The following is a 22956-nucleotide window of genomic DNA, read 5'->3' as shown; positions in this document are numbered from 1 at the left end:
GGATGCTGCGGGCAGCAAGAGGACCATTTTTCTGCTTAAATAGCTCCAATTTTAGCAAAGTTCACCCCGTGACCCCTCGGGGGGTTAGCCTGATGAGCCAGCATCTGTAATGGGAGTGATGGAAACAAGGTAGGATGTGCCGTGCTGATTCAGCTCTTAGAAATACATGTAGTAAATGTGTCTGTGTACCAAAGGGTATCACGGATAGCCGTACGGAGGAGCTCTGTGCTTGCTCCTCTCAGGGCTGGGGTTTGGGTTTGCCGCAGAGGGAAGTTCAGGGCCCTTTGTCGCAGAACACAAGGTGGTATTTCTGGCAGGATGATTTTTTCTTTTCCAAATGTGTTTTTTTTTAAAAGTTTCTCGGCACGGGGCTCTGGTTCTTCACTCGCCCTGCTGGTTCCTTGAGTTGTGCTGCTGTTCCTGGCCCTTTTCTTCTGCAAGTTTTTGATGGCCAAAATATGGATTTCTAATCCTAAAATTACAACTTGCCCTTTCATGGCGCTAAATCACTTAGTTAATCTCCAAATAGTTCCCCAGCTCCTTGTTAGTCACTTTGCGCAATTAAACTCTCGGCCAAACCTTTATCCAGGCATTAAAGCGTGAATATTGAATACTCCTGCTGCTCTAAGCCAGCTCTGAACCTGGGAACCCCAAACGTGGAAGGAGCAGCGTTTTCATGAGCCTGCTGCTCCCGTCTTGTCCCTCACCTCTAACATCCCATGGCAGGGTCTTGGGTTGGTGTTATCTGTGGGCTTAGGAGGGTGAAGTAGAGTGGAGGTTGCTGGATTTGGGTCTCTGACCATGTCCTGAGCCACCCCCCCAAAATGTGCACTTCTACACGTGGTGATCCCAACTTTCCTCATACATGGGTGAAAATGAGACATCGGTGCTGTAAACCCGACCTGAGAGCAGAATTGGGGGCAGAAAGTTCTTCCCTTGAGGCTGGCCAAAGGGAGATCCATCATTTTTAACCATAGTTACCTCACAACCAGGCTCTCCCCAACAAACCCAGCTCCTGAGCTGTCCCACGAGCTGTTTCCAGAAGCTCTCGAGTTGCAGTTACTTGGTCACCACCTTTTTTTTCGAAGAGCAAACCAGGACCGTGCTATTCACCTGCCTTATATTTTTCTCCCCCAGCAATTCTGCAAGCACCAGCACTGATAAACCTGGGTTTCTTTGTATTTATGTCCCTCGGTTGATCGAGTACTCCCCTAATTAAATTCAGATTCTCTCACTGCAGTAACAAGCGAGTTCCCTGAAAAATGGGAATCTTTACGTTTGCCTATATGGTGAGAGGAGGGGGTTGTGTGACAGTGTGTGACAGCAGTGCCGAGTACCACACACGTTATTTCATACCAGGAGATGTTCTCAGCCCACCTTTTTGCCCTTTATTAGGAGTGCATCTATTCTTTTACAGGACAGGATGATTTGCAGCCTTGGAGTTGCCGTTTGTCCGCTTGCCATTCCCTACGTTAGGCGTGCTGCCACCTTGCTGAATCACCCCATGTTCCTGTGCATGCTTTTAGCTGCTTTTTGCTATTCTCATTTTCATTTCTTTTGTGCCTGGGTTCCACAGTAGGAGAAGCAGGGGTGGGGAGAGGAGGAATTTGCTCCGTGAGGGTTTCGTGCTCTGGCTGGGGCAGCCTTGCAGAGCCCCTCGTGCCCGTCCTTGGGGCACGTCCCTCTCCTCCGTGGGACCCCACAGCCCGGCCCACGGTGCCGGCGGGGAGCTGCAGGGGGGAGGAAACGGGAAAAGCTGAGCGCAAGAAGGGGAGGAAGATGGAAAGAATGAAAATAAACAGGAGAGGGGAAACTAGGAGCAAAAAAGGGGGACGGGGCAGGAAGGCAGCAAGGAATGGGAGGAAGCGGGGGCTCGCGGGGCTTCGAGAGCCGGAGAAAAGCAGCTGTCAGTGCTACGCTGCAGGAAGCCCGAACTGGTATTTTTAGGGACTTTATATAAATAATGGGTCTGGGGGAGGAGGGAGAGGAGCGACTGCTCTTCCTACCGTCTACTCCACGAGGCTTTGTGTTGCCTTTGGTTTTCTTCCTCCCAGCCTCGCGACGTGCTGAGCGGGGAAGAGGTGCTCACAGCCCCGGCCCCATAGTGCCAGACGGGTGTCTCGGGGTGCCAGCCGGGTGTCTTGGGGTGCCACCTGTCCCGGGGAGCCACCCTGGGCTGCTTGTGATGAGGAGGGCCCAGCCTGTCTCCAGGAGAACTGCTTTGTTCACTCACTTGTTCAACAGCAGCTCTCCAAGCCAGCAGGCTGGTGACGCGGGGCCAGGCTGGCTTTCTGCAGGAAGGTTGGCCTGTAGGTTTCTAACTCAGTGTTTGCACTTTACGAGGCACTCATCTCTCTAATAAACCAAACTTAGCTTGGTTTGCGTGGAATTGTTCAGGAAACGTGGAGCTTCCCTTGTTTGGAAGGACAAGGCTGCGTTTTTGACCTATTCGTTAAGCTTTCAGAGGGAGAAATGGTTCCGCGTTTCCTCGAAGTGGTTTCTGGCTGCCCAAGAGTTTCAGGGGAGACAAAGATCCGCTTCTGTGTTGTCACATCAGGAGTTTTTCATTCCTGCTTCCTGACGTGGTGTGCAGCAGAACTGGGACACGTTTACATTAACGCACAGCGCTGTGCTCTGCTGATGCTTTATTGAGGCAGGTTTTAGAGGCACTTACTGAAGGCTCTTCCCCTGTCCCCATCTGCACGTGACACAGGCCTGTGAGGGTGACCCTCATTTATCATCAGCGTAAGCCTTTTCGGGAGGGCCGGGCCCAGCATTTCAGGACAGCTGAGAACACAGGAGGCTGCTGCATGCCACAGGCACGGGTAAGGAGCTCTCCCCAGGCTGCAGATGCTGCTGCAAGCTCCTGCTCCCAACAACTCTCCTCCACGACCACAAAACCCACCTCCCCGTCAGCCTTTCCTGCGGGAGGCAGCCTGGCTTGGCTCAGGGGAGCTCAGCAGCAGTGACTGATCTCTCCAGGCAGCTCTGCAGCGACACGGAGGCGCTTTGTTCCCCCTCTATTGCCATTTATCTGCAGGGATTTGTTTGCTGCATCCCATGCCTGGTCTGTCCACGTTTGTGCTTTGAGACCCTGGAGGGACCAGGGAAGACACTGCAGCAGTTTTGGGGAGTGCGTGCAGGGCAGACAGCAGCTCAATTATTGCCATCTCTGCTTCTTCTTGATCCGAAAGATACCGGGAGCCGCAGCCTTCAGGGAATTCTTCAGCTCATCTCTGACTGCAGGAATTTGGGAACCTGGAGGAGGGAAACAAAATGTGAAGAGCTTAAAAAAGAAAAGAAGAGAAAAAAGAGAGAGACTTGCAGCACCTGTACCTGAGCCAATTCGGAGATTGGCGTGTCAGAAGTTTTGATGAGGGCTCATTCTTTTGTCTGGGATTGCTCATGTGCCTCCTTTGTTCGAAGTGCCGGCGCTCACAGCTTGTAGGCAGCGCGACGAGCTGGGACTCCTGCATCATCTCCTCTGCTGCCGGCACTGCCAGGGGCTGCACTGCTCGGCCACATCGCTGCTGAGAGTGTTAACCACGGCGATGCCCGTGTCGTTCGGTAGCCAGGAAGGGTTTGTGGTGGCCTTGTGGTGAGCCGGAGTTTCACCTGGGTCAGCCTGCCCGAAAGGCACCCCGACGTCTGTCCTGGGGGAGCCTTGAAAGCCGGATCCTATAGGAACGGTGATGGTGGCACAGCCCCCTGCGGGTCAGGATGCTGTCAGGGTACCCACGAAGTGGCCCTGAGTTTGCTGTGGTGTTAATCTAGCCCATTTGCTGTTGTCTCCACGTGGCAGAGAAGTCTCCCTCCTGGTTTCTGCTTTTTTAAGGATGATCCGCTGTGCTTTGCATGTTAAAAATGCATGTTCCTATTCATTATGAACTCCTCTTCGGGGTGCAAAAGTGGAGTCTTGTAGAGGAGCTGCTGTGTTCAGCAGCAGTTTGTGCTCGTCTCTGTGCTCCGTGCTGGGGAGCTTCTGACACAGCTTCTGCCAGCAGAAACTGGGGTCCTGCAAGAAGGGGGGACAGGAGCAGGGCTTGAAGAGTCACCCTTCACGTGGGTCTGGAGCCAAACTTCCTCGAGACCCAGGAGCATCAGAAGGCAGAGGCCGGATTTGGGGCCAGCCCCGTTATTGTAGCAGCCACAAGAAGCTGCTCGCTGTTTGGCACAAAGGGTTGGGCTGTCCCTCTGCATTCCCCATCTCTGTGCCTTCAGCTCTGCTTTTCCAACCCATTTTGCAGGCGGAGGCACTCGGAAGGTTTCTCTGGAGCTGCTGTGGGTCAGCCGGTCCTTGTGACCGAGGCGGCGGGAGCCAAGTGGCTTCGGTTCCCCTTGCACGCAGGGCTGCAGTGCGGTCCTCACCAGCTCCTGGGTGAAAATCCTCTCTCTGTAGGGCCGGGGCTCTGCTGCTGTGCCCACAGGGGGGGCGACCAGAGCTCAGGGGTCTGCTCCAGATAACTTCATTTCATTTTTTGCCCTGCATCATCCTGCCAGTGTTCTGGAATCGCTGATGAGCCGGCGTGGTTCTGCGGGGCCAGGTCTGCAGCCTGCAGCGCCGTGAGTCATCTCCTACACAAGAGCGGTTTTTAATTACGATTTCCAGCGCACTTTTTAAGCAGTGGTGTGGAAGCGCTGTGCAGGAGCGTTTGAGTCACAAACATAAAGCAATTGTGTCCTTCACCGTAAGGCTGTGGGGAAGACCAGAGGCTGTAAGAGAAATTTCAGTTTGTCCCATGCCCTTGTTTGTGAGTGTGGCTGGGAGCAGAGTGCTGCCATGTGAGGGGGAACCCCTTTTATCCCCAAATGTGCTTGCACGCCATCTCCTGGGCCTGGTTTGGGAAGCTTTTTGCAACTGCCATCAGGCACTGTTGCAAAACCCCCCTGCAGAGCCTCACAGGGCACATTTCCCCTCATCCCATAGGATTCATGGCCCTGTGGTGTGTTAAAATACACCTTAACTTCAGGCTCTAACACAAAGGGCATTTATACAGCCTGTTAAAGGCATCAAACTGCCCCCAGCTGCGGCTGTTGGGAGCAATGGGCAGCTTTATTTTGTGGCAGCACGCAGCGAGGGCTTTCCCCACTCCCTGCCGTGGGTTGGCTTTTAGGGAGCTCTCGGTTACGGATGCCCCAGCCCCGGCACACCGAGCAGCAAAACTAACTGTGGGCTTGTCCTGCAGCCAGCTCCCACTGCTGGGAAAGGTCCTGAATTTTTAATCCGAGTCTGTCTCTAACACACTGGCTGCTTTTAGTGCTCGGCCGGCATCGATCCTGCTGGAGAAGGGTTAAAAGCTTGCAGCGGCTGCTGGCGGGGCGGCATGTGGTCCTGGGGGTGCTTATGGAGCAGTATTTTATCGCTCTCTTTGCCTCAGCACGGCCGAATCGGCCGCTCGGTGCTTTGGGCTTGGCTCCTTCCTGATCCACCCACAGCACAGCGAGAGCTGCGCACGGTTTGGATGAGCTGAGGGTCCCCGTGAGTGCTTTCAGGTTTCCACCCTGATCTTTCTCCAGCCCAGTAGCTGGTTGTCACTGCCTGCCCGTGCTCAGGAGCTGTCTGTCTGCCTTGGTTTGCTTAGCTGCGAGAAAAATCCCTGCCCTCAGGTGGTTCTTTAATAGCTGGATGCCCTCCTGCTTTCATCGCCAGACATGGGCAGTGGCTGCAGTGCCTCAAGTCCCTTAACCACCCGTGGCTGTGCCAGTGCTGCTCGCCCAGCACCGAAGGCCACAGGGGCACTCGGGGCTTTCTGGCTTCCTCCCACTCCTTCCTCAGCTGTTTTATCCCCGTGCAATCCCCGGGATGGGTTTAACCTCCCAGTGCTAATCCCAGGTCCTCCTCCTCTCCTCGCTACCAAACCTCCGCTGGAGATGGTTGCGTGTGCCCGGGGGTCTCTTTGCTTTGCGGGGTCCTCTCTTGCCAGCTCCTTTCCTAGCAAACCCCTCGAACGCCTCTCTCCCTTTTGCAGAGCTGCTTCTGCTGCTGTTTGCGGAGAAACGGGGTCCTCTGAGCCGTGGCTGTGCAGGGAGGAGTTCGTTTTGTGGCTCTGTCTGGGCAGGCAGGAAAAGGCCGCGGTCTGGCTGTGTGATTCGGTAACAGAAGGGCTTTGCCTGGCGGTGCAAAGGTAGGAAATTCCTGCTGCAGGGGGAAAAGTGAGGCTTGGGAAGAGAAGCTGGAGAAGCAGCGCAGTTTAATCTGCTGATCAGCTCTGTTGATCCCAACCTGCAGGCTGGCTCAGAAGGTAAGCCACAGCGGGGCTGGTTGGCAGCCGAGGCAGAAAATCCCTTCCTTATCCCAAACAAAGCAGTGAACGTGTGTGTGACATACGGAAAGGAAGTACGGGGATGAAGGGTCTGAATGTCATTTTGGGGGCTCCCTTTTCCAGTAAGATGTTCTACATTTTCCTTCCCTGACTTGCGTGAAGCAGCCAGAGGGCACAGAGCTCTTTCTGCAGCCCTGTAGAGGGGTGTTAGCATGGATATCACATACATGGCTTTAGCCAGGGCTTAAATAATAAATTTGCTCTTAAATCAGAGCGCAGGCACTGCAAAATGTTTATTGACTGCTGGCAGTAAGTGACCCGCAGTGGGCCAGGATGGACTGTGAGTTGTCACAGCTGCTCAGGGCAGACAAAAGCCCCGGAGGCAACTCTGGCTGAAAGGGAGTGTGCTGCCCAGCTGCCTTGAAGTGTGTGAGATCTCAAATTGCTATTTGAGCTGACACGGATAGAAATGTGCAACGTGGGGTCTGCAGCATCTTGGGTTACAGGGTCCTTGCGCTTAGGAGAGCACCTCAGCCCTCGGCAGCACTGGATGTGGGTTCTTTCTGTCATTCTCCCACATATTTTCCTAGCACTGAGATCTAAGGCACCCCAAGAGAGATACATGAAAGCTCCTGTGGCATTTTATCCTAAGCCCTAGGAAACCTAAGTACTGCTACCAGCTTGCAGGTGGGGGTGAAACTGGTGAGAGCCTCGTTCAGCTGCCTTGCTGCTCTGCTGGGGCACCTGGGTGTCAGAGCTGGCGAGAGCCAGGGTGTGGGACACAGGAGCTCGTCCTGGGTCACTGCAGAGGTTTTAAAAGAAATACGGAGAAACAGAGGGGATGGGAAAGCTGGAAGGGAAAGCAGGCTGGGCTGTTCAGGCAGCTTGGGTAATTCATGTGGACGTGGCCATGGCCATTTTATGCCACTGGCAATTCGAGCACGAAATGCAATGGAAGTCCTTCGTGGAAAACCACCCACAGCCATCGAGTTAAGCTTCCTGGATTAAATGGTCAGCGGCAATCACTGAGAATAGATTTGGGCTTGCCTTCCCAGTCAGGTTTCCTTGCAGAGGGACAGCTAAAAGGTGCGAGTGGTGTTGTGTGAGGAGTTACCTGCTGGTGTCTGCACCGCTCTGTCACGGTGCCTGGGGGACATCAGATGCTCCTGGTGCTCGGAGAGCCTGGTCCTCTCGCTGCGTGCAGGGTGCCTGGCTCATTTCTGTGGGTTTTTGGCATTCTGCCTCCCAGGCTGAGCCGTCAGCACCGGCCAGCTGTGAAATCACTTGTGGGTCACAGTCCAAAGAGACATCCTTTAGCAGAGCCGGAGCGGTGGCAGAATATTTTACAGGGCTCTCCTGCAGGTACTGGCTGCGAGCTGTCATCCTGCCCTCTCTCATCTCTGCTGGGTGCAGGGGAATTGGGAGCACGAGAATTAGTTCTGTGCATGAAGGGCTGTCTGCACATAATTGCCACTGCCTGCAGTATCATTAACTCTTAAAAAAAATAAAAAATCATAGTCAGGGATGTCAGTCAGCTTCCAGAACTGCTTCCTGAGCGTTACCTGGCTCCCCTATATGCCCTGCTATGGGTCTGGCTGTCCGTGCCCCGAGCACTCCGGCTCTCAGGGGTGCCTCTCCCCGCCTTGTTGTTGGTTGAAAATCCACCTTGCACTTTACATGCCACCTCCAAAATTGGATCTTGCTACTATGAAACTAGAACGGGAGCCAAGCAGATGGCACTGAAGAGGTGTTTCAAGAAACCACATTTCCATCAGCATGTGTGGGGTTTTCTCTGCAAGGGCCATTTTTTTTCCCCCCTCAGCCATGCAAGAGCATTACTGATCTGGGGCCTGGATTAAAGAGCAGGTAAAAGGAACACAGAGCTGTTCGTTTATAAGAATCTATGTGTGTGTTTACCTGTAGCTTTAGATTGCTTTCCACATTAACATTTTGGACACTTTGGTGCCCCTGGGCCCTGTGGAAATTCCTCCCTCCGGTGGCTCCCAGGAGGTGGGAATAGCACAGGCTGTGCTGGCACCCCGGGTAATTAACGAGCAGCCTGGTAATTACAGGAAAGGGCACAGAAAGCTGCCAGCTGCCCAGGGACATCCATCCCTGCTGGCTAAATCCTGGACACATCGTGGTGCCCTGCTACTCATCGGGCCGTGAGGCTGGAGGAAGGCCCCAGCCATGGCCTGGCCCTTCGGGGGCGGCCGTGTCCTTCCCAGGCCGCCCTCCAGATCCCGGGATCCTGAGGGGATCCTGAGGGGATCCAGGTGGTCCTGGCACACGCCAGAGCCCTGTGGGAAGCCCTCTGCCCTCCATGGTTCAGCATTTCCCAGCTGGAAGGAGCAATCTGGTGCTGCACTCGGAGCCGCGGCCTGCACACAAGGGCGCCTCGCGGGTCTCTTAAATGGAGATTTAATTCTAGTTCTGAATGCCGCGGCGCTGAACAGGCACTGATACGAAACAGAAGCACAGTGGGGGTGTTACAGGGTGGTAATAACATGGCTGTCATGAACTAATGTTGCTGGGAACAGGCTGTGCTGCTGTCTTCTAGCCGCCAAAGCGTGTGCTCCCAGCATGGGGAGAGGCGCAGGAGCGGGGGGCAAGGGGCGGGCTGTGTGCTGCGGGGAGCTGAAGGCCTGGGGGGGCTGCGAGGGCTCCAGTGATAGCCGAATCCATCCCTGCCCTCCTCCCTTCCCCGGATGCTCCTCGGGTTTGCTGGAAAACCTCCTGCTGCCTCCTGTGTGGGACCTGCTCTTTTTTCTGTACTGCTCTTTGCTAGGAACATCTCTCCTTACTCCTTCGGCAAGGTTGCCTCAGTTTTCCACAGCCTACTCCTTAAACCTGATTTCTGGGCATTCGCTTCTTTGCTGCTGAACAAAGCACCACTTCTGCTCTCAAAGCAATCATCTCTGCTCCTGTCTGCTCCAGGCTGTTACTCTCAGGCACCTCACCTTCCAGCCCAGCCCTGCTCTTGTTGGGGCTTTGCTGTCCTTTAGGTGAGTGGGGTTTGTTCTGGGCCCTGGCAAAGCCCTGCAAGATTCAGGAACACCCTGCAGTCCGCTCTGCTGCAAGGTGTCTTTTGACCATGAAGTGCAGCTCTTCAAACCCTACAGCTTCAAGCACTTGTGGACAATCTGAGGCTGATGTAGGACCTCCTACGGTCACGGCTCTATCCATGGAGGAGGGAAATGTCTCAGTTCTCCCTGAGCCAGAGGAAGGGCTGGTGTTTCCAGTCCCCTTTGCTTGAACAAGAGAAGGGATGGCACAAATGCAGACTTTGGGCTAAGGGATGTGTTTCGTTACCGCCTTGCTCACCTATGTGCTAGAGAGAATGTTATTTTTAGAGGTGAATAATATGCTAATTTAACAATTTAGCTCGGTAATCTAATAATCCTGCCTTCTTTACTTAACGTCAGCGCTATTGTGGAACCGCTGTAATGGAATTGCAGCTCTCCCAGCTGCACGGCCCCGATCAGAGCCTGAATTGATACAGCGGGATTAGAAATACTTCAGCCCAAAGGTCGGCTTTGTTCGGTCAACACAGAGCATTGGCTTGGCCTTGTGCAATTAAAGACGTCTGGGCCAGGAGAGGATTTATGCCTCTCCAAGGGACAGCTCTGGTTGTTCGATCCAACCTGAAGTATTAATAAAAATGCCCAGCATCAGGGAGCAAAAAAAATAATCCACTCTGTTTTTGTTTCTCTGTGATTTTTTTGAACATTTTCCAGGATTTTACTACTTAAAAGGTTGGAAAAGATGACAAATGTGAGGGAGGATCGGATATGAGTAAAACTTGCGCTTGTCCTGCTCAGTGAAAGTCTTCTGCTCTCTGAAAGCACCCCGTGGGGAGGGCAGCAGCTTGGCTGGAGGGAAGGATTTGTGCTCAAGCTTGCTGCAGGAGAGGCCTGGGCAATGGAGGAAGAGCTCTGGAGAGCCCCTTTGCCAGCAAATAATACATAGAGTTATTACATGCACTTTTTCATCTTTTTCATGCTTTTTCCATATTGGCGTCAAAATGTTTGAGATTTGTTACTTCTCGTCTGCTGCTCGGATTCATGAAAGCGATTTCAGGAGGTTGAATTTCCCCCAAGTTCAAAGGAATTGCATCATGTTAGTTGTGACCTTTAATGCCTTGGGTCGACAGGGTTGCTCTGAAGCTCTGAAAGCTGTTTGTGAAACCAAGCAATGATGCAGAGGTGGAAATCCATGAAATTGAAGGGAAATGCAGTGTCATTGTGGCTGCCTGTGTCACGGTCATGCTGGTTCTCTCAAAAAGGGCAGCCAGCACGAGCTCTCACTGAAAATGGCAGAAGTTTTTCTGGGGTGTTTTGTCACAGGGCAGTGAAACAGAACCATGTTCTGGCCCGGGTGCAAGAGCTGGTCCCAAATCCACAGGGTGGTTGTGAGCCCACTCTGGCTTGAAATTCCCCTGCAAGTAACTGAGGCTAAAGTGCAAGCAAGAGCAATAGGGTTTGGGCCGTGATTGCTCTGATTAATTAAACAGATATTTTGCTTTTGTTAAAATAAACACGTCCCATCCTATTACATGACTCATTTCTCTTATGCTGACCTGATATTTAGACTATCTGATGCTTTAATTACTTTCTCAAAGACGTGGATGTATTTCAGATAAGTTTTAAGAGATGTGCAAGCCAAGTGCAAAGCTGAGTGCATAGTTTATAAAAACAGCTTCTTTTAGGGAGTGATGAATTTTCATACTGGGAAAAGCCTGTTTTTCCATACATAAGTATTTTAACCCCTTTAAACTTTATGGAGTTTTTGTTTTGTTTTGTTTTTTGTTTTGTTTTGTTTTCTGTGCTCCCTCGATATCCTTTCCAATGGGAAACTGAGAAGTCTATAAGCGTGCCTCTACTCCGTAAAAGCCAAGTGCGAGTCACGCTGGGTGCTATAAAATGGTCTAATTTAATGCAGGCTGACAGTTCGGATGCACATCCAGCACTTTGTAATTTCATTGTGGAGCGTACTCCAGTGTTTGTCAACACGGGTGTATTTTAGCGGTGCTGACGCTTAAGTGAATTTACTGAATATAGACCCACAGTGCTATAAAACAGAAGCAATGATTCTTGCAGATATCATCCCATAAACGGAGAGCCTGCTCTCTAAATTTCCCCTTTATACTTAGCTGGGGAGCTCTGTGCCCTGTAAAACTGCTGCCTTGCTCCCTGCCTCCGTGTGTGGGGTCAGAGCACGGGGGTGCTGCAGGGTGAGGTGTGCCCGGCCCCGTGGGATCTGCACGAGCTGCTGCAGGAATCTCTGTTGGAAGATGAGCTTCTTGGGCAAACTAGAAATTGGTAGGAGTGGGAGCAGAGACCCGTGGGAAGTTCTGTCCCATCACAGGAGTGCTCCACTGCAGAAGGGCTTGAATGTAGAAACAGAGTCCAGGAAGCTGCGAGTGCCCTCCTGCTGTCCCAGCAAACCCCCTCGCAGTGTGCCTGCAGAAGCAGGGCTAAGGAAGGGTTGCCACAGGTGGTAAATGGTGTGGGAACGTAGGAAAGTTAACTGGTGGTGTCTCACCTGGCAAAAACTCAGGTGTCCCACACCCTCACAGTTGCAGGAGTGTCATTTTGCTGAGACTCCTGTACAAAATGGGGTTTTCCTGGGCTCTCCTTCCTCAGCTGTGAGGGTGACTCCGCGGTCTGTTCCCAGCAAGGCTGTCGCCATCAGAATTTCTGAAGCTTCCTGTAACAGCACCCAAATGCCTCTTATTTTAACGTTTCCATGTAACGGGACTAATGGCATTGTAAAATGGCTGGATAGGAAGTGTTTGCCTTCAGAGCATTAAGCCTGCAGCACGGGTACTCCATTAAATGCCTGCTGCGGGGATTATGCACACACGGGGGTTTGGAGGCAGGGAGGGGACATCTGGAGCAGAAAGAAGCAGGAGCTTCACCTTTCACGAGAGAGCCACAATTCTCTTTGTGTCCCGCTGGTTTCAGCAGCTGGAGGTTCGTATATTTGGTTGGACAAATAGGAGCAGGCAGTGGAAGTTAAGTAGCGTGGGGTAAATCTCTGGGCACGGAACGGCAGGTGAAATTCATGCTCATGCGAGCAAACTGCAAAAATCATCCTCTTTCTGTCCTTAAAGCTATGGGCTTAAATTTTGGGCCAGGATAGGTAGTTCCTGCGTACAAAGGCTGTTATTTAGGCCAGGGAGCTAACCTGCTGAGCCCGCCTTGGCAGCTTTGGTGCCTCCTTTTTCCCTTTGGAAAACTGGGCTGGCTTGGGGGGCTCCCCCCTGCCACACGTGCGAGACCTCCGACAGACACTGTCGCAGGGAGGTGCCCTGGGGAGCACTTCTGCCAGGTTATGCAGGCATCCTGAATGCTCGAGGATAAAAGGCATCATCGTGTGTCACAGCAAGTGGCCTTCCTCTGCTGGGTTGAGGCTGAGCCCCTTCTGGAGCCCCAGCAGTCACAGCAGCCTCTGCTGTTTGCCCGCACACAGGTAAACCTCTCCCATGGACTTGGAGCAAGCCCTGCCTGCTGGAGTGCTCTCCAGGTAAATATTTCTATTTGGTAAATAGAAGCCTGAGTGCATCAGATGGGCGTTTAAAGGCGTTTAGCTATGCTCTTGTAACATGCTGGTCCATTACGTTTTACGGAGTGTGAGGGCCACAACCTCTGAAGAAGTGCTCCTGGTGCCTGCTTCGCTCACAGAAATTAGTCTTAATACTTGACACTATCGAGTTAGTGATAGTTGATATAACATTTTGAAAGCAATTAGGAGCACGGATTTATGCTCAGATGAATTTTAATTAAAAACCATTGCAGCTTTCAAGTTCACACTTGAATAATCTTGAGGATGAAATGTGGGTTTATGCCCAAGTGAACCTTGACAGCAAAACCAGAGAGGTGAAAAAACGCCTTAGGAGCTCCTATTTCCTCCTATTTGTTTTACAGCATCCCAGTCATCATGGTGTCTGTAGCACAGTGCTGAATTTATGGAGATGAAAGCAGATCTAGCTGTTCAGCCAGGATGTAACACAGCCAGATGCCAAACCTGCTGTGGGGACAGGAGCAGGGAGGTGTTGGAGAGCCTCTGGGAGCTGTACCCGCAGGTGACCAGCAGCTGTCCTTCAAACCTTGGGGTGCCAGCGGTGCTTACTGTGAACTGCCAACGTGGGGCAGTGGAAATCTCTTCTCCTTCCTCCTCTTGAACTTCTGGGGACTTGGTTACTGCCCTCAGTGGGAGAGGAGCTGGAGGTTGGTCAGCCTGTGCTGGTGTCCAGAGGAGAAGCAGCTCACCTGGCACCAGCAAGTGGCTGCTGGCAATTGGCAGGAGCCACCCCAGGGTGTCCCCAGCCTCAGAGGGGCAGCTCTGGGCACAGAGAGCTGTAGGACAGGCAGGGTGCTGCCTGCTCCATCGGCGTGCTCCCTGCTGCTGCCAGCTCCTTCACTCTCCTGGCATAAGAAATCCCAACCTCAGTTTTGTATCTCCCTGAGAAACTTGCATTTTCAGCCGCAGAAAAGCCAGTTCCTTCTTCTTCTTTTTTATTTTTTTGAAAGGTAAAAAAGAAAAGGCGTTTTTGTACCAGCTCCAACATCTATCCGCTCCGGATGACCCTCCAGAGGCGTGATGAGCCACTGTAGACACTTATGTGCAGAATTAAAAAGCTTCAACCAAGCGGGGGTGGGAGGGTCATCTGGAAGCGTTTGAGTATAAAGCCTACGATAAATAATATTCCAGGAGATAATGCTGTGGAAAAATCCAGAACAATGCAGGAAGACAAAGGAGGCAAGAAGCAAGCTGTTACAGATTGCTGAGGAGCAGATCCCTCCTGTCCATGTGCAGACGGGGTTGGAGGGCCCTCAGCATACCTGATGGCAGCAGGCAGGAGGTGGGGAGGGCGTGGGGAGGACAGGCGGCTGTAGCAATAGCTGGACCGCTCTCCCTGGACTTGATTTACTCCTGTCACCCCAAAATGGTGGAGGTGGTGTGGTCTGAGTGCTCGGAGTGAGTGGTGGGTTTGGGTACCCTGCTGAGGAGGATGGTGCTTGTCCTACAGGCTTTGCCTCTGGACATGCTCTCCTGTGGCCCCAGGGGGAGCTCCCAAGCACGGAGGCACCAAAATCATGGAGAAATTTTCAAAACTGAAAGAGTTTCTCTTCAATGTCAGCATCTGCAGTCTTAACCCGCTGTTTTAACCCACATCCTTGCTTTTGGGGAGCAGAGCCAACCTCAGGAGCACACGGGTGTAGTGCAATTGGGCTCGCTTGGGTGGTTTGTAAGAGGGGTCTCTGCTCCAGCATTGCTTTAAACGAAAATGTCAGTGAGTTTTGATCAGTGGCTGGAGAGGTAAAAACCACGTTATTACAGAAGCTTTCTGGCGCTTTTCTTGGTCAACCTTGCTATCCCAGTCCCCGTTCGCAGCTTCATTACAGCAGTGCAGAGTTCACGCTGGCCAATTTAGCACTTGCCACACGTTAATTATAAATCTCAACCTGCCTTGGCTTCGGGAGCAATGGCACGCGTTGCTGAGAGCAGCCTGGCAGCGCCGCTCAGCCCGGTTACTTTGGAAACAAAGCGCAGCGGCAGCAAGCCCCAATCCTGCCGGGGCAGGGATGCTGGGGCTCGTGGTGCTGCCTTTTGGGCACATGTGCCTGCTTCTGCACGGCCAACGCGCAGGATGTGGTTGGTGATTAATGCTGTCAAAAGGGCTTGTTGCTGGCATGAAATCTTTTAATACGTACAGTTCTCATGCTAATTTTATTCCCCTATTGTATCTATCGCTTTCATTTTCAGTGTCTCTCTCTAGCCTGTCTGTGCTGTTTGCATCCGAATTACACCACCAGAGAATGCCTGCAGTTGTATGAAAATGAACTGGGTTTCTAAATTCAGTGAAACCATCATATGTAGCAAGAAACTATCAGTGCTGAACACCGAGTATCTCACATTGAAGGCAAAGATTAATTGGTAACGAAGGGCCAAGTGCTCGTGCTGTGCAGAATGCGGCAGGGGAAGGTGGAAGAGGAGCTCAGCCCTGGCCCCGCAGTCTGTTCTTCTGCGGGGTCACCGCAGAGGCACCTCGGCATGTGCAGCTGGAACGAGAAACGCCCTGCAGAGATGGAGCTAAACAACCCATCCCTGCAGACAAACTGCATGAAAAAGCAAAGCTTTGTTACCAGTTCCCAGGCTAAACGCGCTCCGCTTTGCCTGAGTTTTGCATGAGTAAGTGTCCCTCATGGTTTACATTAACATAAATTTCAAAGTGTTTTATTTTGTTTTAGTAAATGTTTGCACAATATTAAGTTCTTACCTTCATCTGTAAATATTTGGGAGGTGTGCGGGGCGTTGGTAGAGGGATGGGGCTGGGAGCTGGGGCATCCCCGTGTCTATTCTGAGCGCTGCCGTTGGCTGGCTGGGTGACCCTGCGTGCTCGAGCCTCGCAGTTTCACAGCTTCAGCATTTACCAATCTGTGAAATAAAAACGATGGCACCTGCTCTACTGGCAGGGCTGCTTGCAGAACTGAGCTTATTGATGTTTATAACAGCCTGTGTAGGATCTCTGGGAGAAGGACGGTGTGGGCACCCGCGGTGGTGGGGTTTTTGCTTGGGGTACCCTGGCAGCGAGGAGCATCTGCACCCAAAACACCCGCACTGCCCAAGGGGTGCTGTAAGGTCAGCCCCTGCTGGATCATCAGCAAGGGCCTAGATGGCCTGGGCAGCTTTTTCAGTGGCTTCTCTGCTGGTCTCTCCATGTTATTTTTATTTACCCTCACTTTCAGTTCTTTTTTAAGATTGAAGCTCACACTGCAAAGTCACTGGCAGACGCTGATTCATCTTGAATTTGGGTTTAGCAGGCAGCGTCAGCCCTATAGCTACAACCTTGCTACTATCCCACTGCAAAATGAAAGAGGGACTGTGCTGTCAGTCATGCAGACACCGCAGACAGGAGGGAGTTGCAGTCAGTGCCACCCCTGGGTGTGTGCTGGAGCCACATGGTGACCTCCAGCAGGGAACATGCACCTGGAAGGAGAAAACCCAGTGGAGAACCAGTGTTTGCAGCTGCAGCCCCAGTGCTGTGCTGTGGCTCCCCGTGCAACACATCCTGCTGCCAGCAGCCTGCTTTTCCCTGCACCACATATTGTGAAGAGCACAAGCAGGGTTAACTGGGAACATAAAAGAATACAGGCAGCTTGAACAAAGCCTGGTTTTGTGCAAAGATATGAGGTAGCCCTGAGTTTAAAACATATAACAAAGAAATCCTTGGACTGTTGAACCTTATACAGATTTTTCCCTTTGTTTGGCTCATGCAGAAGCCATTAAGACCCTGTAGCACCCATTTGAGTTCAACCCTGAATTTCAGAACCGTTGACCTTAGCGCTGCTTCATGAATTGCTGCATAGGGATACTATATGATCACATGCTGAGCCTAAAGAGGTTCTGTGAGATGCATCATGGCAACACTAATATCTCTTTCTTCTGGCTGCATAGATAGGCAGAATGAAGTGTCGCTATGTCAAATGAAGCCGGGTGTGACTAGCGAATGCATGACTTGAAATGCCATGAGTTGCTTCACCTTCTCCTTCCTCCATTTTATTGAGGAGTCGATGCTCCGTGATTGTGTTCCCCTGTCCCCTGCTGCTGCTCCGCCGGCTTTAATTAAAGATTCAGTAAGTGTGGGCGCTTCCTGGCTGAGCAAACAAGGATGGATTTAGGGAGGATTTGTTTTTGCAGATCACGCTGTCTAAATAGATGGTGTCTCTCCTTCCCATGGCTGTGTCAAAGGGATGCTTCAGCCATGGCCCTGGGTGAGGAGACTCAAGGAGGCATGCTCAGGCTGGGCTGCGTTTTCTTTTACGTTGCACGTTTTAAAATAAAGCTCTTTTCCCGTTGTTAGGACATGTGGTTGCTCAGGCCGTATAAATTGCGTTATTAAATGAGTAAGGAGCCCTGCTGGGTGAAATTGGCTTCTTGGTGAAGGCAGAAATGTGGAGCAAGCGAAGCTGTGCTGCTCCGCAAAATGGCTCTGCGGCTGGGCCTGGGCCTGCGCTGAGCGGGCCGGGTTGCCATTTAGGAAATGTTGGGTTTTTTTCCTGTTTCTGCTGTTGGACAGCTCTGTGGCTTGTCCTCTCCCCGTGATGTCCTTGGTGCATTAATTACAACTGTCCTAGGGCAGGAGTTGCCGTCCCTTGTGTCCTCCGTGCAGTGTCCCGCATGGCAGGGCCTTGGGGCTCTCCTGTGGTGAGGAGTGGCTGCGAACACAAGGTTGCTTCACTCTACCACCTCACCGCCAGTCATTTTTCCATGAGGATTAATGTAGTCGAGCAGTTTCTTCCATGCTTTGCTAATTTTTCAGTAAGACTTTGTGTCCCCACACGGGGCTTCTGCTCCATGCTGGATCTCCGGCATCTCCTGGAGATGGGCCTGCCCGCCTGGGGTCACTGTGGTGGCAAAGGAGCAAATCTGAACCTAAAGATTCTTGAGCCTATTCAATGAGTCATTTTAAAAAATAAATATTAATGGACAGTGTGTATAATGGTTTGACATCCTCTCTTGGTGTGAAATGGAGCCTTGCTGGGTGTTGGGGTTGGTCAGGCACCATGGTGGTGCCTGCAGTCAGTTTCTCCATGGTTGGTGGTGCTCATGGCCACGTCTGCTTTCCAGAGGCCTCCACACACAGGGTGTTCTTCAGCACCAAGCTGTTGTCTCTACAGTTAACTTTACAGTTAGCTGTAAAAAAAATTCAAGAGGATGTTCCCAAGACTTATTGTTTCCATTTGGAGGTTTTCAAGGATTTGTCCCGTGGGTGCGAGCAGCCGACAGGCTCAGGTTGGAAGTCCCTCATGCCTCCAGCTGGGTGGTGGCTGTTGTGTGTCCCCAGGTCTGTGAGAGCTGAGGCTCAGCCGAGGACACGAGGGGACTGCAGTAAGCATCGTATAAATACCTCCGAGTATTTCTGTAATCACAGCTCCACTAGGCCATTTACAGCCGAGTCATGGGCTGTGCTCAGGAGAGGCCTGGAGCTCTTCTGCATGGCTGAGCATTGAAGGATATTTCCAGCAGTTGTTTGCCAGGAAAATACAACAAGCAATGAAGGCCCCTTACTAATTAATTGTAATGGCAGGAGGAAGGGGAGGGAATTGCTTTCCCATCATGGCTGCTGTGAAGATGCACTTGAAAAAGCAAAAAAAAATGTGTGAAAGCTGCCAGAGCCAGGAGATTGTTTAAAGATACTGCTTACTGTGAATGAAACATTGCCAGGCAAGCAAAATAAACAAACTTTTCTATTTTCTTCTGCAGGGTCGTCATGTTAAAACAGGACAGCTTGCTGCTATTAAGGTTATGGACGTCACCGGGGTAATGTATCTTCCTCCTGTATTGTTGAATTGCCAGATAAGAGGGGAAGGGGACTGCATGTGATAACGTGGGGGTTGTGGAAGGCCTGAATTCCTGGGAAGCAAACACACTTTGAGATGATTTGAGATGTGCCATTAAGAGTTTGTGTTTTTAATAAATGTGGGAGAGGAAAATGAATCTGGAAGAGTTTTGAGATTAAGTATTTTTGTGCTGGAACAATGAAGCATCCTGTTCCAGCAGTGGCTCTTTTGAATGGATTAATAAAATCTAAAGAAAATTGTAGCCACACAATTCTGGATTCATAAAATATGTTAGTTTTTTTTGAAATCCAAGTTTTTCACCAAAAACCTTCAATTCACCAAAACTATCTCCAGGTGTTGTTTTGAATAACTTTATTATGCAAGATAAAGTACTCCTTTTGTATCCTATTGATACAGAGAAAAAAATGCAGCACCATGGTTTCAGCCTGGTTTCTCTTTTGCTACTTACATCAGACTAAGAGAACCAAGAATTTACAAATTAGCAAACAAATAACAGCATTTAGGGAAAAAAAATGGCTTTGCCATTTCCCTACGGCCACAGAAAAAAAAAAAAAGTAGTAAAATTGCTATGATCCCTAAAAGCCTAAACAGATGCATATAGGAAGGTCACATGAAAATGTTCTTTCTTGAATAAGATTTTAATGGGAAGTACCATTCATCTGGTTTTGGTGGGAAGCAGGCTGTCAGGCAATAGGCAGACCCATCAAGCACAGCGCTTTGGCGTGAATGACTGTGAGATTCCCATGAGGTCAAGTGTGAGTTTACAACAAATTTAAGCTGAAAAATCAGAATACTCCTTTGGGGCCAAAGAGGGGCTTACATTTGAGTCAACACTTAGTTTGGTAGTTTTAAACTATTGTCAGTTCAGAGGTGAGACCTCCAGGGCCTCTGAATGAATGTCACGAGCCCCAAGTCACTGCCAGAAAGCTGCTCAGCTGCTTGGGAAGGACTGGCAACAACCACAGGGAAAACTGAGCAAGCCCATGGCATGGTAGAGGACTGACTGTGTTTTATCGCTGTTGATGCTGAGGTGAGATCTAGGGCCAGATCTAGGGCTGTGTTCTCCAGCCACTGCAGGAGAAAACTCTCTGTTTTCTCTAGAGAGACTGACACCACAGGGGGATGAGAAGACTTGGCCAGTGGTACCCAGGGAGCTGGTGGGTTTTGGCACTGACAGCTCCTCGTTGCCTCCAGCATGGTTGAGCATCCAGTTGCTTTTCTGAACCAAAGAGCTTCAGTAAAAAGAAAGTCTCTGGGGCCTGATAAACCAGTACATTCCCTGGTTCCCCAGGCAAATGAAGACTACTTGCTGAGTGCTTGAAGGGAAGAGGTGCTAATGGTCTTTCAGAATAGTCCCCAGGTGTTTCTTGTAACCCTTGGGTCAGTTCCTCACCCTCTTTGGTGCTTGCAGTCTCCATGTTCTTATCAAAGATAGAATTGGAGGTCATTTATACAAGCTCCCCTCCTTTTATTTTTTTTCTTCCTCTTCACTCGTCTTCCCTGAATTCCTTCTGAAGAACTGTAATCATAAGTCATTTTTCATGGTAGTTTGGGAAGAAATCTGTGTTTCTGGCTTTGTTGTGTGACATCTGGTCAGGGAGCACTGGTCTTTAAGAGGAGCTGTGTCTGCCGTTCGGCTGATCACCAGGTCCTCTTGTCATCTGCTGGGTTGTAAAACTGAAGGCAGGATGAAGCAAGTGGGGGACAGAGGGGACATGCAGAGAGAAAGAAGTGACAGTCCTCCCGGTCCTTTTATAATAACACTCATCAACATCAAGGTGCTAACTACCGCTCCACAGCCTGTGAAATTACAGCTGTGCCACGTTTTCTAGAAAAACGTCCTGGTGGGCCTCCTGACAGGTCTAAGAGCTTGTGCTGATGCGTTACTGGAATAGTGCAAGTGTGGGTAAGCTTCAGAGCAATGTGGTACAAATGCAAATTATGACATGAATTAAAAAATTCAGTTTGAAAAGGTGGGCTGAGAAGATGTAATTTGTGAGGCCAAAGTCTCCAGTCCAGATTTTGTGTTCCCAGGCCTCTGGTGTCAATGACATACTGCAAAAAGTGACTGTAAAAAATAAATAAATTAAAAAGTAAAAGGAAACTGAGGAGAGGGGATGATCAGAAATGGGGTGTGTGGAAGTTCACCAGTGTAGCAAAGAGAAGCTGGAGCCTGTGAAGTGCTGTCTCTTAGTGTCGCTGTTTTTTTTTTTTCTTTTTTTCTTTTTTCCCCCCCCTCACCCTAGGATGAAGAAGAAGAGATCAAACAAGAAATTAACATGTTAAAGAAGTATTCTCACCACCGAAATATCGCTACGTATTATGGTGCTTTTATTAAAAAGAACCCACCGGGAATGGATGATCAACTCTGGGTAAGTTGCTTTTTTTTCTTTGAAAATAGCTGGGTTTTAGCAAAACCACTTTCTCTGTGTTACCTGCTTACCACCACCTGTATTACACAAAATACATTATTTTGTGTTCTGTTTGTTTTTTTGTTTGTTTTTTTTTTAAGTCATGACTTTGAAAAGGCTGTTCCTGCGCTGGGAAATGCTTCTCTGTTCTGCTGTAAAGTCTTTGCAGACGAATGATTAAAACCATTTTTGTTCTGGATTGTCATTAGCAGCATCTTTGTTATAATAATCAATTGAGAACTATTGTATCCTACGAAAATAAACAAATGCGTCAAAAACAGCTGGAAGGAGAAGGGAGCTTTGCTGGGAAGATGGAGGCTGAGAGGCTGGATGGGGGATGCTGCCACTCCCGATTCCTGCCAGCTCTCAGCTTTGCTTTGCTTCTTGTGCTCCGTGTTGCACAGAGGCAGTGCAGGGAAATGAAAAGAAGGGATGGAGCAGGGAGGGCAGGAAGGTCTGTGGCTCCTCAGCTGTGTCAGAGGTGATCACCTTGTATTGCTGAAGGGATGGAAGCTGCTTTGCCTCCCCATAAATCCTTTCTACCTCATCCTGCTGCTTCCCTTGCCAGTGGCTTCTCAGTTACTAACTCAGCATTGCCGGTCCTTGGAGTGCAGAGCTGCAATCTGCCACCTCTGACCAGAGATGAGTGGAGATGATGGGAGCCCACCTCCTCCTCCTGCCCTGGCTGCTTGCTACACAGAGCAGCCGGCACCACAGCCCGTGGCACTGCCTTCCTTCTTACCCCAAAGGCTAGAAACACGAAGCACCATTCCCTGCTCTGCTCTGAGCTCGGCTGGGCTGAGGTGGCTTGGAGCCAGCTCCTCTCCAGCCTGGCAGCAGAGCGGGTGGCCTGCCCGGGGCTGGGACACCCAAACCCACATAACTGAGTCCATGCGGCACAGACGACCTCTGTCTGACGTGTGTTGTGCAGGATTTTCATTGCGCAGAGTACTGCAGGTGGTGGAGCTGGCTGTAGCTGAGCGCATTCAGGCCAGAGGAACCGGTGCCAGCCTTTTCTCAGGTTTGCCCAGTGCTGTACGTGTTCTCCCTTCGGTTCTGAGAAGGCAGCAATGTCCTCTTCGGTTGGAAGGAGGAGTCCTAAGGAGAAAGCTTATTTTGGCGTCCAAACCCTTGCTGTGTCCAAAGCAGACTGCTGGAGCCCAAACCTGCAGCAGTAACAGATACCCATGGCTCAGCTGGAGGCAGCGGACGTACTGCAGAAATGAAGCCTATGTTGAGGATATTAAAACGTTATGAATTAGTGTCAGCATCCAAAACCTCAGTTTTCATTCTTTTAAGAAACTGCTCCCAACATCTTCCTCTGCATCTTGATACAGTTAACACAGGTTGTTTTTCTTCAATATTTCCATATAATCCTGGCTTTGTTATAGGAAAAGGTCTGCAGTGCAGTGGCCACAGCTGATTGCCCCTGTGCCCACATGGCAGGGGGCTGTCAGGGAGAGTCACTGAGGACAAAAATGGCACCTGGGACAAAAATGGTACCAGCGGGGTTCGGTGCCACTCAGGTACCCGAGACGTGCTGGTGTACACAGTTAGTGAGGAGACTTGGGGGCTCCAAGGGCTTTTATTGCTTGGGTTTGTTGTGGGTTTTTTGTTTTTGCTGTTGTTGTTGTGGGAACTCTTGAAAAAAAAAACATGTTCTTTGCAGTGGGCCTGGAATTCAGCGCAGAGAAAGCTGTCAAGCTGAGAAATGCCTTTTCAGCCCGTGAAATTCCATTTGGCTTTAGCTGTTTTATAATCGGTGTCAAAAAAAAAAAAGAAAAAAAAGAAAAAAGAAAGAAAAGAAGGGAAAAAAAAAAAAAAGAAAACCAACCCACAGCATTTCCCCTTGTGCTGCTGGAGTGCTTGGAGGAAAAAAAAAAGCACTGAGTGCATGCCAAAAGCCTGAAC

General features: G+C 50.6%; 1 protein-coding gene across 5 annotated transcripts in view; it reads left to right on the top strand.

Annotated features, from left to right (window-relative positions):
• TNIK (TRAF2 and NCK interacting kinase) overlaps nucleotides 1-22956 on the top strand; it is a 140720-nt gene that overhangs the window by 48994 nt on the left and 68770 nt on the right. For all 5 annotated transcript variants that reach the window (XM_068692625.1, XM_068692621.1, XM_068692624.1 and 2 more), the window contains exons 3-4: nucleotides 18537-18593; nucleotides 20881-21006. In XM_068692625.1, the coding sequence (XP_068548726.1) occupies nucleotides 18537-18593; nucleotides 20881-21006 (183 nt within the window). The remainder of the gene's footprint in view (nucleotides 1-18536; nucleotides 18594-20880; nucleotides 21007-22956) is intronic.

The sequence above is a fragment of the Anas acuta genome, chromosome 9, assembly GCF_963932015.1.
Source record: "Anas acuta chromosome 9, bAnaAcu1.1, whole genome shotgun sequence".
Lineage (NCBI taxonomy): Eukaryota > Metazoa > Chordata > Aves > Anseriformes > Anatidae > Anas > Anas acuta.
Note: the sequence above shows the minus strand (reverse complement) of the source record. Positions and strands in the feature narration are given on the sequence as shown.